Source organism: Mustelus asterias, unplaced genomic scaffold, assembly GCF_964213995.1.
Source record: "Mustelus asterias unplaced genomic scaffold, sMusAst1.hap1.1 HAP1_SCAFFOLD_311, whole genome shotgun sequence".
In the NCBI taxonomy this organism is placed as follows: Eukaryota; Metazoa; Chordata; class Chondrichthyes; order Carcharhiniformes; family Triakidae; genus Mustelus; species Mustelus asterias.
The window spans coordinates 296,450-311,358 of record NW_027590275.1 but is presented as its reverse complement, the minus strand read 5'-3'; the positions used below and the strand labels follow the sequence as shown (position 1 = coordinate 311,358).

The following is a 14,909-nucleotide window of genomic DNA, read 5'->3' as shown; positions in this document are numbered from 1 at the left end:
CCAGAGGCAAATAAAGAAAATGAGAGCACGTGGAATGGGGGGGGGGGGGGGGGGGGGTGGCTGGGGGCTTGGGGGAGGAGGGGGCTGGGGGGGTGGAGGGGGCTGGGGGGGGGGGGGGTTGGAGGGGGCTGGGGAGGAGGGGGCTGGGGGAGAGAATATCCTGGAATAGACTGAGAACGAGCTGATGGACAGAGAACTGAGAGTAGGAACAAATGGGTCATTTTCAAGTTAGCAGGCTATGACAAGTGGGCTACCACAAGGATCAGTGTTTGGGCCACTGCTATTTCCAATCTATGTATCAATGATTTGGGATTAAAGGTAATATTTCCAAATTGGTAGCTGTCACAAACAAGGTGGATGTGTGAGTTGTGAAAAGGAGGCAAAGACTCTTTGTGTGTATTTGAAGAGGCTGAGCGAATGGGCAACAATTTTGTAGATTGAATGCAATGCGCAGAGATATGAGGAGATTTAATCATTAAATATGTTCAAGAGTGAGATTGATAGATTTCGACATGTCAAAAACACCAAGGGTTACGGGGATAGTTCAGGAAAATGGTGTTGAAGTGGAAAATCAGTCATGATCTCACTGTATGGCAATGTGGACTCGAAGAGCTGAATGGCCTACTCTTGCTCCAATTTCTTATCTTCTAATTATGCTTTAGCATGGTCATCATTCTGTGACTGTCATTAACGATAAATGGGTACAAGGTATTTCTTGTACCCTGTCACAATATGACTGTGGCTTTAAAAATAGAACAGAGCATGTCCATAGCTAGTGACTGACCTCCTATTTTCCAAAAGGCATTCCACAATTGAATTCCACATTTAGGTAAGGGATGGAATACTCTCCACTCACGGGTCAGTGCACCTCCAACAACACCAAAGAATCTCAGAAACAAATCTAGTTTGTGGTTTCACTTGCAAACCATTCATCAGCTTCAGCATTTACTCCCTCAACCATTCACACACAGTGTGCACCATTTGTGAAGTACACTGCAAGAACAGGCAACACAATGGTTAGACAGCTGCCTCACAATGCCATGGACCCAGGTTCGTTTCCGGCCTCGGACGCCTGTCTTTGTGGAGTTTGCATATTCTCCCCTGAGATGTTCGGAGGGAGGATGTCCTGGCAGTTTTGAATAAACTGAAGGTCGTTAAGTCCCCTGGGCCTGATTAAATGTATCCTAGGATTCTTTGGGAGGCAAGGGATGAGATTGCAGAGCCTTTGGCTTTGATCTTTGGGTCCTCGCTGTCCACGGGGATGGGGCCAGAGGACTGGAGAATGGCGAATGTTGTTCCTCTGTTTAAGAAAGGGAATAGAAATGACCCTGGTAATTATAGACCGGTTAGTCTTCCTTCGGTGGTTGGTAAATTGATGGAAAAGGTCCTTAGGGATGGGATTTACGACCATTTAGAAAGATGCGGATTAATCCGGGATAGTCAGCACGGATTCGTGAATGGCAAGTCGTGCCTCACAAATTTGATAGAATTTTGTGAGGAGGTAACTAAGCGTGTTGATGAAGGTAGGGCAGTTGACGTCATATACATGGATTTTAGTAAGGCGTTTGATAAGGTCCCCCATGGTCGGCTTATGATGAAAGTGAGGAGGTGTGGGATAGAGGGAAAGTTGGCCGATTGGATAGGTAACTGGCTGTCTGATCGAAGACAGAGGGTGGTGGTGGATGGAAAATTTTTGGATTGGAGGCAGGTTGCTAGCGGAGTGCCGCAGGGATCAGTGCTTGGTCCTCTGCTCTTTGTGATTTTTATTAATGACTTCGAGGAGGGGGCTGAAGGGTGGATCAGTGAATTTGCTGATGACACCAAGATTGGTGGAGTAGTGGATGAGGTGGGGGGTTGTTGTAGGCTGCAAAGAGACATAGATAGGATGCAAAGCTGGGCTGAAAATGGCAAAGGGAATTTAACCCTGATAAATGTGAGGTGATTCATTTTGGTAGGACTAATTTAAATGTGGATTACAGGGTCAAAGGTAGGGTTCTGAAGACTGTGGAGGAGCAGAGAGATCTTGGGGTCCATATCCACAGATCTCTAAAGGTTGCCACTCAAGTGGATAGAGCTGTGAAGAAGGCCTATAGTGTGTTAGCTTTTATTAACAGGGGGTTGGAGTTTAAGAGCCGTGGGGTTATGCTGCAACTGTACAGGACCTTGGTGAGACCACATTTGGAATATTGTGTGCAGTTCTGGTCACCTCACTATAAGAAGGATGTGGAAGCGTTGGAAAGAGTGCAGAGGAGATTTACCAGGATGCTGCCTGGTTTGGAGGGTAGGTCATATGAGGAAAGGTTGAGGGAGCTAGGGCTGTTCTCTCTGGAGCGGAGGAGGCTGAGGGGAGACTTAATAGAGGTTTATAAAATGATGAAGGGGATAGATAGAGTGAACGTTCAAAGACTATTTCCTCGGGTGGATGGAGCTATTACAAGGGGGCATAACTATAGGGTTCGTGGTGGGAGATACAGGAAGGATATCAGAGGTAGGTTCTTTACGCAGAGAGTGGTTGGGGTGTGGAATGGACTGCCTGCAGTGATAGTGGAGTCAGACACTTTAGGAACATTTAAGCGGTTATTGGATAGGCACATGGAGCACACCAGGATGATAGGGAGCGGGATAGCTTGATCTTGGTTTCAGATAAAGCTCGGCACAACATCGTGGGCCGAAGGGCCTGTTCTGTGCTGTACTGTTCTATGTTCTATGTTCTTATCTGCATGGGTTTTCTCCAAGTGCACTGGTTTCCTCCCACAATTCAAAGTTGTGCAGGTTATTCGGCTTGGCCATGTTAATTGCCCCTTGGTATCCCAAGATGTGTCGTTAGAGGATGTAGCCATGGTAAATTTGTGGGGTTATGGGGATAGGGCCTGGGTAAAATGCTGAGTCAGTGTAGACTTGATGGGTCAAATGACATCCTTCTGCACTGGAGGGATTCTATTCTAAATCAGTGAGGCTGAGTTTGGGACTGAAATGGCATCTCTCTATTTCATGTACAGAATGCGATTAATTATGTGCCTGTAAGTATTGGGTACAGTATGTGAAACAAAATGTGTATTTGTCTGTTGATTGCCAGCTTGCATGTGTGAGATTGGCTGAACATAATTTTGAGACTCATGCACTATATCAGTCTCCACTGTGTATGTTAATATGGGGTAAATTCTGCTCACACCTGTGTCTTGAAGTGAATGTGAGTTTGATTTCGGTTCAGCAGGCATGTGTCATTGAGTAACTGTATAAGTGTCTGAATCATACTGTATGCATCGGTCTCTGGTACATCTGAGTGTGCTTTTCTGTCTGTCTGTGGTGCTGTGTGTGAATGCAGGGTTCATTCCATGGATGCTACTTGTGATACTGTGTGAGAGTGGACATCATTTTGCTTCACTGTTTCTCAAAACAAATGTAGGTATCATATTCTGTAGTTGTCATTCTCTAGTATGTTTTGGAATTCCTTGTTCTTCCATCTGTCTCGAGAGAGTTTGAGAAAGTAGGATTAATTTTACATCTGTGATTCTCTGGTTATCCATGTGGGTGTAGGAATCAATCTTTATCCATTTATCTCTTGCGTTGAAGTGTGGGATACTTCTGTACTTTAACTTTACATGTATCTCAGACATTGTGATAAACACTACATGCTAAATACATAATGTATTGATATTTGTTCATCTTTCAATTTATTTTTTCATGTAGATTTCCAGTACATTTGACTGTCCCTGTTTATATTCAGCAGCTGTGTGTGAGTATTCAATTTGTAATTCTGTGAATGGCAACAGTTGGATACATAACCTGGTAAGTAATTCCTGCAGTTTGTAGCAAAGGAATTGCTGTTACCTCTTTCTGTCTTACTCAGATTGAGCATTTTTGGATTCATTTACATATTTATCCCTGTATATAGTATCAGGAAATTAATTGTAATTTATTCAGTATTGTACAATTATCTTTTGTCTGTCTGAGCGAAGAATTGTTACTTAATGTGTGATCAAGGTGACACCGTGTTTTATATCTGTGAGTGAATGAATTTGTTTTATTCCTGTGATATATACCTGTCAAGACAAAAGATAGGAAAATGTAGATGTACAAAAGGACTCTAGATGTTAACATGCAGGTCCAGTTGGCAATTATGAAGGCAAATGATATGTTGGACATTATTGTAAAAGGTTCTGAGTGCAGCAGAAGTGAAGTCTTACTTTAATTGTCTGGCAGCTTAGTTAGACTGCACCTGGAGAACTGTGTGCAGTTTTGGTCCCCTTACCTTAGGAAGGATAATAATTTTGTTATAGAAAGAGTAACAAAGGTTCACCAAACTTGTTCCAAAGATCAGAGAGGCGTCTGAGTCTGTACAAACTTGGTGGGCTAAAGGGTCAGTTTCTGTTCTGTGTTGTTCTTTGCATCCCTATAGTAGAGAAGGAGGATATTTATCCCATCTCGTCTGCACTGACTCAGCATCTTACATTTGCCCACACAACCCCCTCCCACACTATCCAAATAACCCACAAACCATTGAATCTACACAAGCTGGAACACAAAGGAACATGCAACCTGTGACCATCACCCTCTGCTTTATGTCACTACGAAAGTTGTTGATGCAATTTTCCAAATCATACTGGATCCCATGTGCTGATATCTTCTTGACCAGTCTCCCATTGTCAAATACCTTACTGAAGTCCATGTGGATGACATCAACTCACTGCCCTGATCTACAAGGATCGACACCTCCCCAAAACATTCAATCTAATTTGTTAGACATGATCTTTCCCTAACAAAGCAATGCTGACTATCCTTGATTAATCCTTGCCTCTGAAAATGGAGATTAATTTTAACCCTCACAATTTGTCTCAATAGTTCCCCTTACACTGATTACAGATTTTAAACAACTGGATTGTGTCCTTGTCACCTCAAGGGCATCTCCACTCTCCAACACTACAATGTCTTCCCTAGTCAGTATTGTCATCCCACCTCTCTTTTTCTCTTATCTATCTCTTTCTGAACACAATTCCTGAATATTCAGCACCCAGTCCTCACTCTTTTTAAGGCACATTTCTGTCAAAGAACAAAGAACAGTACAGCACAAGAAACAGGCCATTCGGCCCTCCAAGCCTGTGCCGCTCATTGGGCCAGCTAGACCATTCATTTGTATCCCTCCAATCCCAGACTGCTCATGTGACTATCCAGGCAAGTCTTAAACGATGCCAGCATGTCTGCCTCCACCACCCTACTTGGCAGCGCATTCCAGGCCCCCACCACTCTGTGTAAAAAACGTCCCTCTGATATCTGAGTTATACCTCGCCCCTCTCACCTTGAGCCCATGACCCCTCGTGATCGTCACCCCCAACCTGGGAAAAAGCTTCCCACTGTTCACCCTATCTATACCCTTCATAATTTTGTACACCTCTATTAGGTCTCCCCTCATTCTCCGTCTTTCCAGGGAGAACAAGCCCAGTCTACCCAATCTCTCCTCATAGCTGAGACCCTCCATACCAGGCAACATCCTGGGAAACCTTCTCTGCACTCTCTCTGAAGCCTCCACGTCCTTCTGATAGTGCGGCGACCAGACCTGGACGCAGTACTCCAAATGTGGCCTAACCAGCGTTCTGTACATCAGACTCCAGCTTTTATACTCTATACCCCGTCCTATAAAGGCAAGCATACCATATGCCTTCTTCACCACCTTCTCCACCTGTGCTGCCACCTTCAAGGATTTGCGGACTTGCACACCTCGGTCCCTCTGTGTGTGTCTATACTCTTGATGGCTCTGCCATTTATTGTATAACTCCCCCCTACATTAGTTCTTCCAAAATGCATCACTTCATATTTATCTGGATTAAATTCCATCTGCCATTTCTCCGAACAAATTTTCCAGCCTATCTATATCCTGCTGTATTGTCCGACAACGTTCATCGCTATCCGCAAGTCCAGCCATCTTCGTGTCATCCACAAACTTGCTGATAACACCAGTTACACTTTCTTCCAAATCATTTATATATATCACAAATAGCAGAGGTCACAGTACAAAGCCCTGCGGAACACCACTGGTCACAGACATCCAGCCGGAAAAAGACCCTTCGACTGCTACCCTCTATCTCCTGTGGCCAAGCCAGTTTTCTATCCATCTAGCCACCTCTCCTTGTATCCCATGAGCCTTAACCTCCTTAACCAACCTGCCATGAGGGACTTTGTCAAATGCCTTACTGAAATCCATATAGACGATATCCACGGCAATCCTTCGACATCCTTCGTCAATCCCTCTTATTGTCATTGCCTCTGCACCAGATTCCCACATTTCTCTTTGTCCTTCAAGCTCATCAACCTTATTTATCACACTCTGTGTGTTTACATACATTGGAAACCTGTCTTGACATTCTTCACAGTACTTGTTAGTCTCCTTCTATCCAACATGGTATTACTTCCTTCTCCTGTATTATCCATCACTCTCCCTCCTTTCTGCCCTTCTTCCTTTCTGCTACTTTTATATGTATCACAACCTCTATCCTATCACCCTCCTCTTTCAGGATGTCCTGCAGCGATTCAGTGACATCCCTGACACTGGCCAGGGAGATAACACACCATCCTGAAGTCAAATCCTTGGCCACAGAAATGCCTGTCTGCTCTACTGACTGATGAATCCCCTATCACTATTGCTCTTCCTGTCTTCTTCCTCCCCACCTGTACAAGCAAGATGCTTGTTTTGCCAGAATCTTGGCTCTGACTGCACTCCTCTGGGGTGCCTACCGCACCCTCATCTGCATCCAAAATGGAAGATGTGTTAGTGACGAGGACCCCACGGGACTCCTGCAGTACCTGTTTGGGTGGCACGGTGACAAAGTGGTTCGCATTGCTGCCTCACAGCACGAGGGACCCGGGTTCAATTCCCGCCTTGGGTGGCTGTTTGTGTGGAGTTTGCACATTCTCCCCATTTATGCATGGGTTTCCTCCGGGTGCTCTGGTTTCCCCCCACAGTCCAAAAATGTGCAGGTTAGGTGGATTGACCATGCTAAATTGCCCTTTAGTGCCCCAAGATGTGTAGGTTAGAGAGATTGGCAGGGTAAATACCTGGGGTTATGGGGATAGGGGCTGGGCAGGATTGTTGTTGGTGCAGGCTCGGTGGGCTGAATGGCCCCCTTCTGCACTGTAGGGATTCTATGATTCTATTCTATGATTCTACATGCCTGTTCTTCTTGGACTGCTCAGTGGTCACCCATTTCCTTCTTTCCTCTAGTCCCTTGAGCTGTGCTGTGACCATCTCTCTAAATGTGCTGTCCACATAACTCTCAGCCTCTCAAATGCATCACAGTCTCTCCAGCTGCTCCTCAAGGTCCGAAACCTGGAGCTCCAGTTTCTGCAGCTGGGAACACTTCCTGCACATGTGGTCATTCAAGACACTGGCAGCATCCAAGACTCCCCACATGAGACAAACCGCACATTCTACTCAGCTGTCTTCACCTGACGTGTCTTCAATGTAAAATTTACACCTTATACTAGAACAAATCAGATGTCGTGATGCCGGCATTGGACTGGGGGGCGGGGGGGGGGGGGGGGGGCACAGTAAGAAGTCTCACAACACCAGGTTAAAGTCGAACAGGTTTATTTGGTAGCACAAGCTTTCAGAGCGCTTCTCATGTTTCTATATGTTTCTATATATGCCCTGTTTGTGAATCCAACTCTCCACTCACCTGAGGAAGGAGTGTTTCTTCAGAAGGAACTCTTCAAAATGCAGCTCATGAAAATACAACAAAACTTTCTCCATCTTATAAATCAAAGGACGGGTTTAATAAAGAAACATCATTACTCCAAACTTGGGGCCGCACCCTGGGCCACTCCAAGCTCCCACAATTCATAGAAATCATAGAAACCCTACAGCACAGAAAGAGGCCATTCAGCCCATCGAGTCTGCACCGACCACAATCCCACCCAGGCCCTACTCCCATATATTTACCCACTATTCCCTCGAACCTACGCATGTCAGGACACGAAGGGCAATTTTAGCATGGCCAATCAACCTAACCTGCACATTTTTGGACTGTGGGAGGAAACCGGAGCACCCGGAGGAAACCCACGCAGACACAGGGAGAATGTGCAAACTCCACACAGACAGTGACCCAAGCCAGGAATCGAACCCAGGTCCCTGGAGCTGTGAAGCAGCAGTGCTAACAACTGTGCTACCATGCCGCCCTACAGAGAAGTTCAGAGTTCAGAGAAGGTTTACGGGATTAATACCAGGAAGGAGCAGGTTCTCATGAGGAATTGTTGGAGGGGATAAGTTTGCATGCATGAGAGTTTAGAAGAGTAAGTATCGACTTGATTGAAATTTTACAGATCTGAGTGGTCTTGACAGGATGGATGTGGAGAGAACATTTCCTCTTGTGGGAGAATCTAGAATGAGGGGTCACTGTTTCAAAATAAAGGGTCATTCATTTAAGGCACAGATGAGGCGAGATTATTTTCTCTCAGAGGGTTGTGCGTCGATGGAACTCCCTTCCTCAAAAGGCAAAGCAAGCAAAGTCTTTCAATATTTTGATTGCAGAGGTGGATAGAAAATCATAGAATCTCTACAGTGCAGATGGAGGCCATTTGGCCCCTCGGGTTTGCACTGATTTTCCAACAGAGCATCTTTCTGAGGGCAACTCCTTGCCACATCCCTGTAACCCCATGCATTTACCCTGCTAATCCCCCCAACCTACACATCTTGGGACACAAAGAAGCAAATTGGCATGTCAATCCACCTAACCTGCACATCTTTGGAATGTGAGAGGAAACCGGAGCGTAGAAACATAGAAACCAGAAGCAGGAGGAGGCCATCCGGCCCATCGAGCCTGCTCCACAATTCATTCTGATCATTGAATTCAATATCCTGATCCCCCCCCTCCCCCCATATCCCTTGATCCCTTTGAACCCAAGAGCTATATCTAATTTCTTCTTGAAACCAGACAACGTTTTGGCCTCAACTACATTCTGTGGTAGTGAATTCCGTACATTCACCACCCTCTGGGTGAAGAAATTTCTCCTCACCTAAGTTCTGAAAACTTTACCCCTTATCCTCAACCAAGACCCCTAGTTCTGGACTCCCCCACCATTTGGAACATTCTTTCTAACCGACTTAGTCTCTCTGAATTCTAAGCGAGTTAGTCTCTCATCATATGACAGACCTGCCAGCCCAGGAATCAGCCAAGTAAACCTTCATTGTACTCTCTCTACAGCAAGGACATCCTTCCTCAGATAAGGACACCAAAAGTGCACACAATACTCCAGGTGTGGCCTCACCAACGCCCTACACAATTGCAGCAAAACATCCCTATCTCTGTACTCAAATCCTCTTGCTATTAAGGCCAACATGCTATTTGCCTTCTTTACTGCCTGCTGTACCTGCGCTCTTACTTTCAGGAACTGATGCATGAGGACTCCAAGCTCTCATTGAATATCCACCTCTCTAAATTTACAGCCATTCATGAATAATAATCTTTTTTCCGATTCCTTCTACCAAAGTGGATAACCTCACATTTATCCACATTATACTGCATCTGACATGCGATGCCCATGCACTCAGCTTGTCCAAATCACACTGAAGTAACTCTGCATCCTCCTCACAGCTTACCCTCCCACCCAACTTTGTATCATCTGCAAATTTGGAGATAATACATTCAGTTCCCTCTTCTAAATCATTAATATATAATGTGAACAGTTGGGGTCCTAGCACTGATCCCTGCAGAACCCCACTAGTCACTGACTGCCACTCAGAAAAAGCACCCAGAGGAACAAATGTTGACACAGGGAGAATGTGCAAATTCCAGACAGTCACCCAAGGTTGGAATTGAACCCGGCTCCCTGGTGCTTCGAGGAAGCAAGGAGGTGAAAGATTATCGGGGATAGGTAAGGATGTGGGTTTGAAGTTACAATCAGACCAGTCATGATCATACTGAATGGTGGAGCAGGCTCAAGGGGCCAAGTGACCTATGCCTGCTCCTAATTCATACATTCATCTGTCTGGGAATTTTTGAAATATGTTCAAGAGAATTTCTTGGACCAGAGTATTCTCAAGAAACTATGAACAAAGCATTGCTGGATCTGGTGCTGGGGAATGGGGTGGGCCACGGTTGGCCACATGAATCAAGTGTCTGTGTTTTTATCGAGTGATCATTGTATCACAAGCTTGACATTAGCAAGGAACAATCTAAAGTAGACATTCTAAATTCGAAGAGGACTAACTTCAATGCTTCATAGACTGCTCCTTCTCCAGTATTATCCATCACTCTCCCTCCTTTCTGCCCTTATTCCTTTCTGCTACTTCTATATGCTGGTGTCGAACCCGCTGCCAATTTAGTTGAAACCCTCACCAACCAGACAACTGAACCATAAACCAACAACAATATTGTGCTTGGGGCCTGTGCTTGCAGAGCACAATGGATCAGAACTCCAGCAAGTGAACCTCTTGGCCATCTCTGCTGTGTGTGAGTGACACTTACTGTATGTGAGGAGCTGGCTGTAATTCTCCTTGTGTGAAAGAATCTCTTCATTTATTCTGCTGGTTTCAACTCTTTGCCTGTCAGAAGGAAAAATGTTTTAAATTTAAGAGGATAGGTAGAAAATACGCTATACATTGAGTATTTTAGCAATTGCTTATCAAGCGCAAAGGAAGAACAGTCAAACAGAGTCAGTATGTGATTCCACTGCCATTCTGCAGCACATGCACTTAAATACAGCTAGAGACTGACAGATGCAGAATAAAATGAACACACTGATATTGTGGAGGAGAGGGATACATACAAAAATAAAACTAATACCACCAAGAAGAGAATTATTACTACATGCAATCACATGCACCACTTTTGGACAGACACACAATGAGACCCAGATACAGAATGAATCATAAACTTAGAAATGTTCTCATCCATTCACAGATACAAATCCCACACTCACATGCTCTATCAGTGAGTAAATCCCACACTAAGTTTTAAAGTTCTTTGAGGGGGTAAAAGGAAGTTCGATAAAGGAGAACCAGTGTACGTGATTTATTTAGATTTCCAGAAGGCCCTCTGACACGGTGCTGAGTCGGAGACTGCTAAATAAGTTAAGAGTCCATGGTGTTAAGGGTAAGATCCAGGCATGGATAGAGGATTGACTGACTGGCAGAAGGCAGAGAGTGGGGATAAAGAGGTCTGTTTCAGGATGGCAGCCGATGTTGAGTGGTGTGCCTCAGGGATCAGTGCTGGGACCACAACTTTTCACCATATACATTAACAATTTGGAAGCAGGAAGTGAAAGCTCTGTTGCTAGGTTTGCAGATGATACAAAGATATGGAGAGGGACAGGTAGTATTGAGGAAGCAGGGAGGCTGCAGAAGGACTTGGACAGGCTAGGAGAGTGGGCAAAGAAGTGGCAGATGGAATACAATGTGGAAAAGTGTGAGGTTATGCACTTTGGAGGGAGGAATGGAGGCATAGACTATTTTCTAAATGGGGAAATGCTGACGAAATCAGAAGCGCAAAGGGACTTGGGAGTCATTGTTCAAGATTCTCTTAAGGTTAACTGGCAGGGTCAGTTGGCAGTTCGGAAGGCAAATGCAATGTTAGCATTCATTGCGAGAGGGATACAATACAAGAGCAGTGATGTACTTCTGAGGCTGTACAAGGCTCCAGTCACACCCCATTTGCAGTATTGTGAGCAGCTTTGGGCCCCGTATCTAAGGAAGGATGTGCTGGCCTTGGAAAGGGCCCAGAGGAGGTTCACAAGAATGATCCCTGGAATGAAAAGCTTGTCATATGAGGACTCTGGGTCTGCACTCATTTGAGTTCACAAGGATGAGGGGGGACCTTGTTGAAACTTATAGGATACTGTGAGGCCTGGATAGAGTGGACATGGAGAGGTTATTTCCAAAATCAGGAAAAACTAGAACCAGAGGGCACAATCTCAGGCTAAAGGGATGATCCTTTAAAACAGAGATGTGGAGTAATTTCTTCAGCCAGAGACTGGTGAATCTGTGGAACTCTTTGTCGCAGAAGGCTGTGGAGGCCAAGTCATTGAGTGTTTTTAAGACAGAGATAGATAGACTTGATTAATAAGGGGACCAGGGATTATGGGGAAAAGGCAGGAGAATGGGAAAGAGAAAAATATCAGTCATGATTGGCGGACCAGACTCGATGGTTCGAGTGGCCTAATTCTGCTCTGATAACTTATGGTCTCACACGCTGTATCAGAGTGAGTAAATCCCACACACACACACACTGTATCAGAGAGTGAGTAAATCCCCCACACACACACTGTATCAGAGAGTGAGTAAATCCCACACACACACACACACTGTATCAGAGAGTGAGTAAATCCCCCACACACACACTGTATCAGAGAGTGAGTAGATCCCACACTCACACACTGTATCAGAGTGAGTAAATCCCACACTCTCACACTGTGTCAGAGAGTGAGTAAATCCCACACACACACACACACTGTATCAGAGAGTGAGTAAATCCCCCACACACACACTGTATCAGAGAGTGAGTAGATCCCACACTCACACACTGTATCAGAGTGAGTAAATCCCACACTCTCACACTGTGTCAGAGAGTGAGTAAATCCCACACTCACACTGTATCCGAGAGTGAGTAAATCCCACACTCACACTGTATCAGAGAGTGAGTAAATCCCACACTCACGCTGTATCCGAGAGTGAGTAAATCCCACATTCACACACTGCATCAGAGAGTGAGTAAATCCCACACTCACACTGTATCAGAGAGTGAGTAAATCCCACACACACAGTGTTAGAGAGTGAGTAAATCCCCCACACACACACTGTATCAGAGAGTGAGTAAATCCCACACACACACAGTGTTAGAGAGTGAGTAAATCCCCCACACACACACTGTATCAGAGAGTGAGTAAATTCCACACACACACTGTGTTAGAGAGTGAGTAAATCCCACACTCACACACTTTACCAGAGATTCACAGTTCCTGAAGGAATCCCACACTCCCGCACAGTCCCTCTGTGGAGAACGGTCCCTCACACCCACAGTCAGGGGACATTTCCCGGTGGATCTTTACACACTGACAAACTGGCGCTGGAGATTCTTTGTAAAATGTATTTCCTGATTTAGTAAGGAGGCTTGTGATTGGGGGAACCACCTCAATCAGATTGGTCTGTTTTCATATTCACTCAAATGAATCCCTGATAAGTGACTGTAATAACTTTCAAAATGTCCAATCACAATCATTGCTTTCCCAATTCCTCATTAGCATAGTTCTGTGGGACTGTCTATTTAATCAGCGCTCGGAAGGGGTTTGCTTTATTTCTGCGTGAAATTGAAGATGGCTGATGAGAAGAAACCAACATCGAAACCAGCTCCCAAGAAGGGAGCGAAGAAAGTGATTAAGAAACCGGGAACAAAGGGCGGCAAGAAGCGACGAAAGTCGAGGAAGGAGAGTTACTCCATCTACATCTACAAAGTGATGAAGCAGGTTCACCCCGACACCGGCATCTCCTCCAAAGCCATGAGCATCATGAACTCGTTCGTGAACGATATTTTCGAGCGCATCGCGGGTGAGGCTTCCCGCCTGGCCCATTACAACAAGCGCAGCACCATCAGCTCCCGGGAGATCCAGACCGCCGTGCGCCTGCTGCTGCCCGGAGAACTGGCTAAGCACGCCGTGTCGGAAGGGACAAAGGCGGTGACCAAGTACACCAGCTCCAAGTAAAACTCCCCCATGGACTGAAAAACACCCCAAACACAACGGCTCTTTTAAGAGCCACCCACAATCTCTGTGAAAAAGCTGCGCCATCTTTTCCCTTATTGAGTGAATGAGAAATGTCTTTCTGGAGGGTAGAGATTTGTCCCTTTCCGGAATGCTGTGAATGGGAATTCATATCCACCCCTCACACACACTTTCACATTGAAGGGACAATCAAACTGAACTGAGAGCAGATTTTAAATCCCAGTCTGGTGATCGTCACGGACAATGGGCAGAAAAAATATCAGGAGGTAATTATTTAAATTTGATTATAACTATATTCAGAGTTTCACGACTCTGAATTAAATTATTATTTTTTTCTCGGGCGATCTGGGAGCCGCTCCCGGAACAGAGTAAAGGCGGGAATGAAGAGGTTATTCTCGGGCTGATCTGTTTATTCCGCAGCTTTCCCAGAGGACGGAATCACTGAGATTTCTGCACACACAGGACCTGAGTCCATTGCAGCGCTTTTCAGATCTGTCTCCCCCAGGCCCTCCTCCTTCTCCGGTGACAAAGCTGCCTTGTTCCACCGGCGGGATAGAGTCAGGGATTCTCTCCGCACTTCCCATTGTAACATTCTCGGCCGCTTTCAGGGGATAGGATCAGAAATCAGCCGTTTCCCTCTGTCCCTGTGAAGCCTGTGTGAAGGGGTTGGTTGGTGATCTCTTTGGTTCTGCTTTTTTCACTGAGCTAAGATTTGCTCCGTTTTAAATTGCTGAACGGGGTCTGATTACCGCGGGTTATAGATAAGAGATTGAGAAATTCAAACTGTTCCTACAATAGCGCCAGGATTCTGTGAGGGAAAATACAATAAACAGATTATAAAGTGTGAGATTGAAATAGTTTCCTGAACATTCAGGCGTTCCGTTATTTTTTATTTTTTTCTGCACTGAAATTGGCGGGTTTTTCCAGTTTGAAAATGTGAACCAATCAAACCCTCCCATTTCTTCGACCTGTCACCCCGATTGGTTAGGAATGTGATTGAAATGTGAGTGACCAATCAGAGCTAGAGTCTGGCTGCAGCCTCACAAACCGCTCACAATGATTATTCATAGAGATTAAACTGACGGAATCTGGATTTGAGATATTAAATGTACTTTGTTTCCCAGACAAATATTTGACAGATCCAAAACAAACGTGATATTTCCTCCACACAAGTTACAGGGGAAATTGTCGCCAACTCCTTCTCA

General features: G+C 45.2%; 1 protein-coding gene across 1 annotated transcript; it reads left to right on the top strand.

Annotated features, from left to right (window-relative positions):
- Positions 1-4,135: 4,135 nt before the first annotated feature.
- LOC144486284 (histone H2B 5-like) lies at positions 4,136-13,686 on the top strand. The gene is made up of 2 exons (XM_078204341.1): positions 4,136-4,157; positions 13,334-13,686. Exons 1-2 carry the CDS (start codon positions 4,136-4,138, stop codon positions 13,684-13,686), a joined length of 375 nt encoding a protein of 124 aa, XP_078060467.1.
- The last annotated feature ends 1,223 nt before the right edge of the window (positions 13,687-14,909 follow it).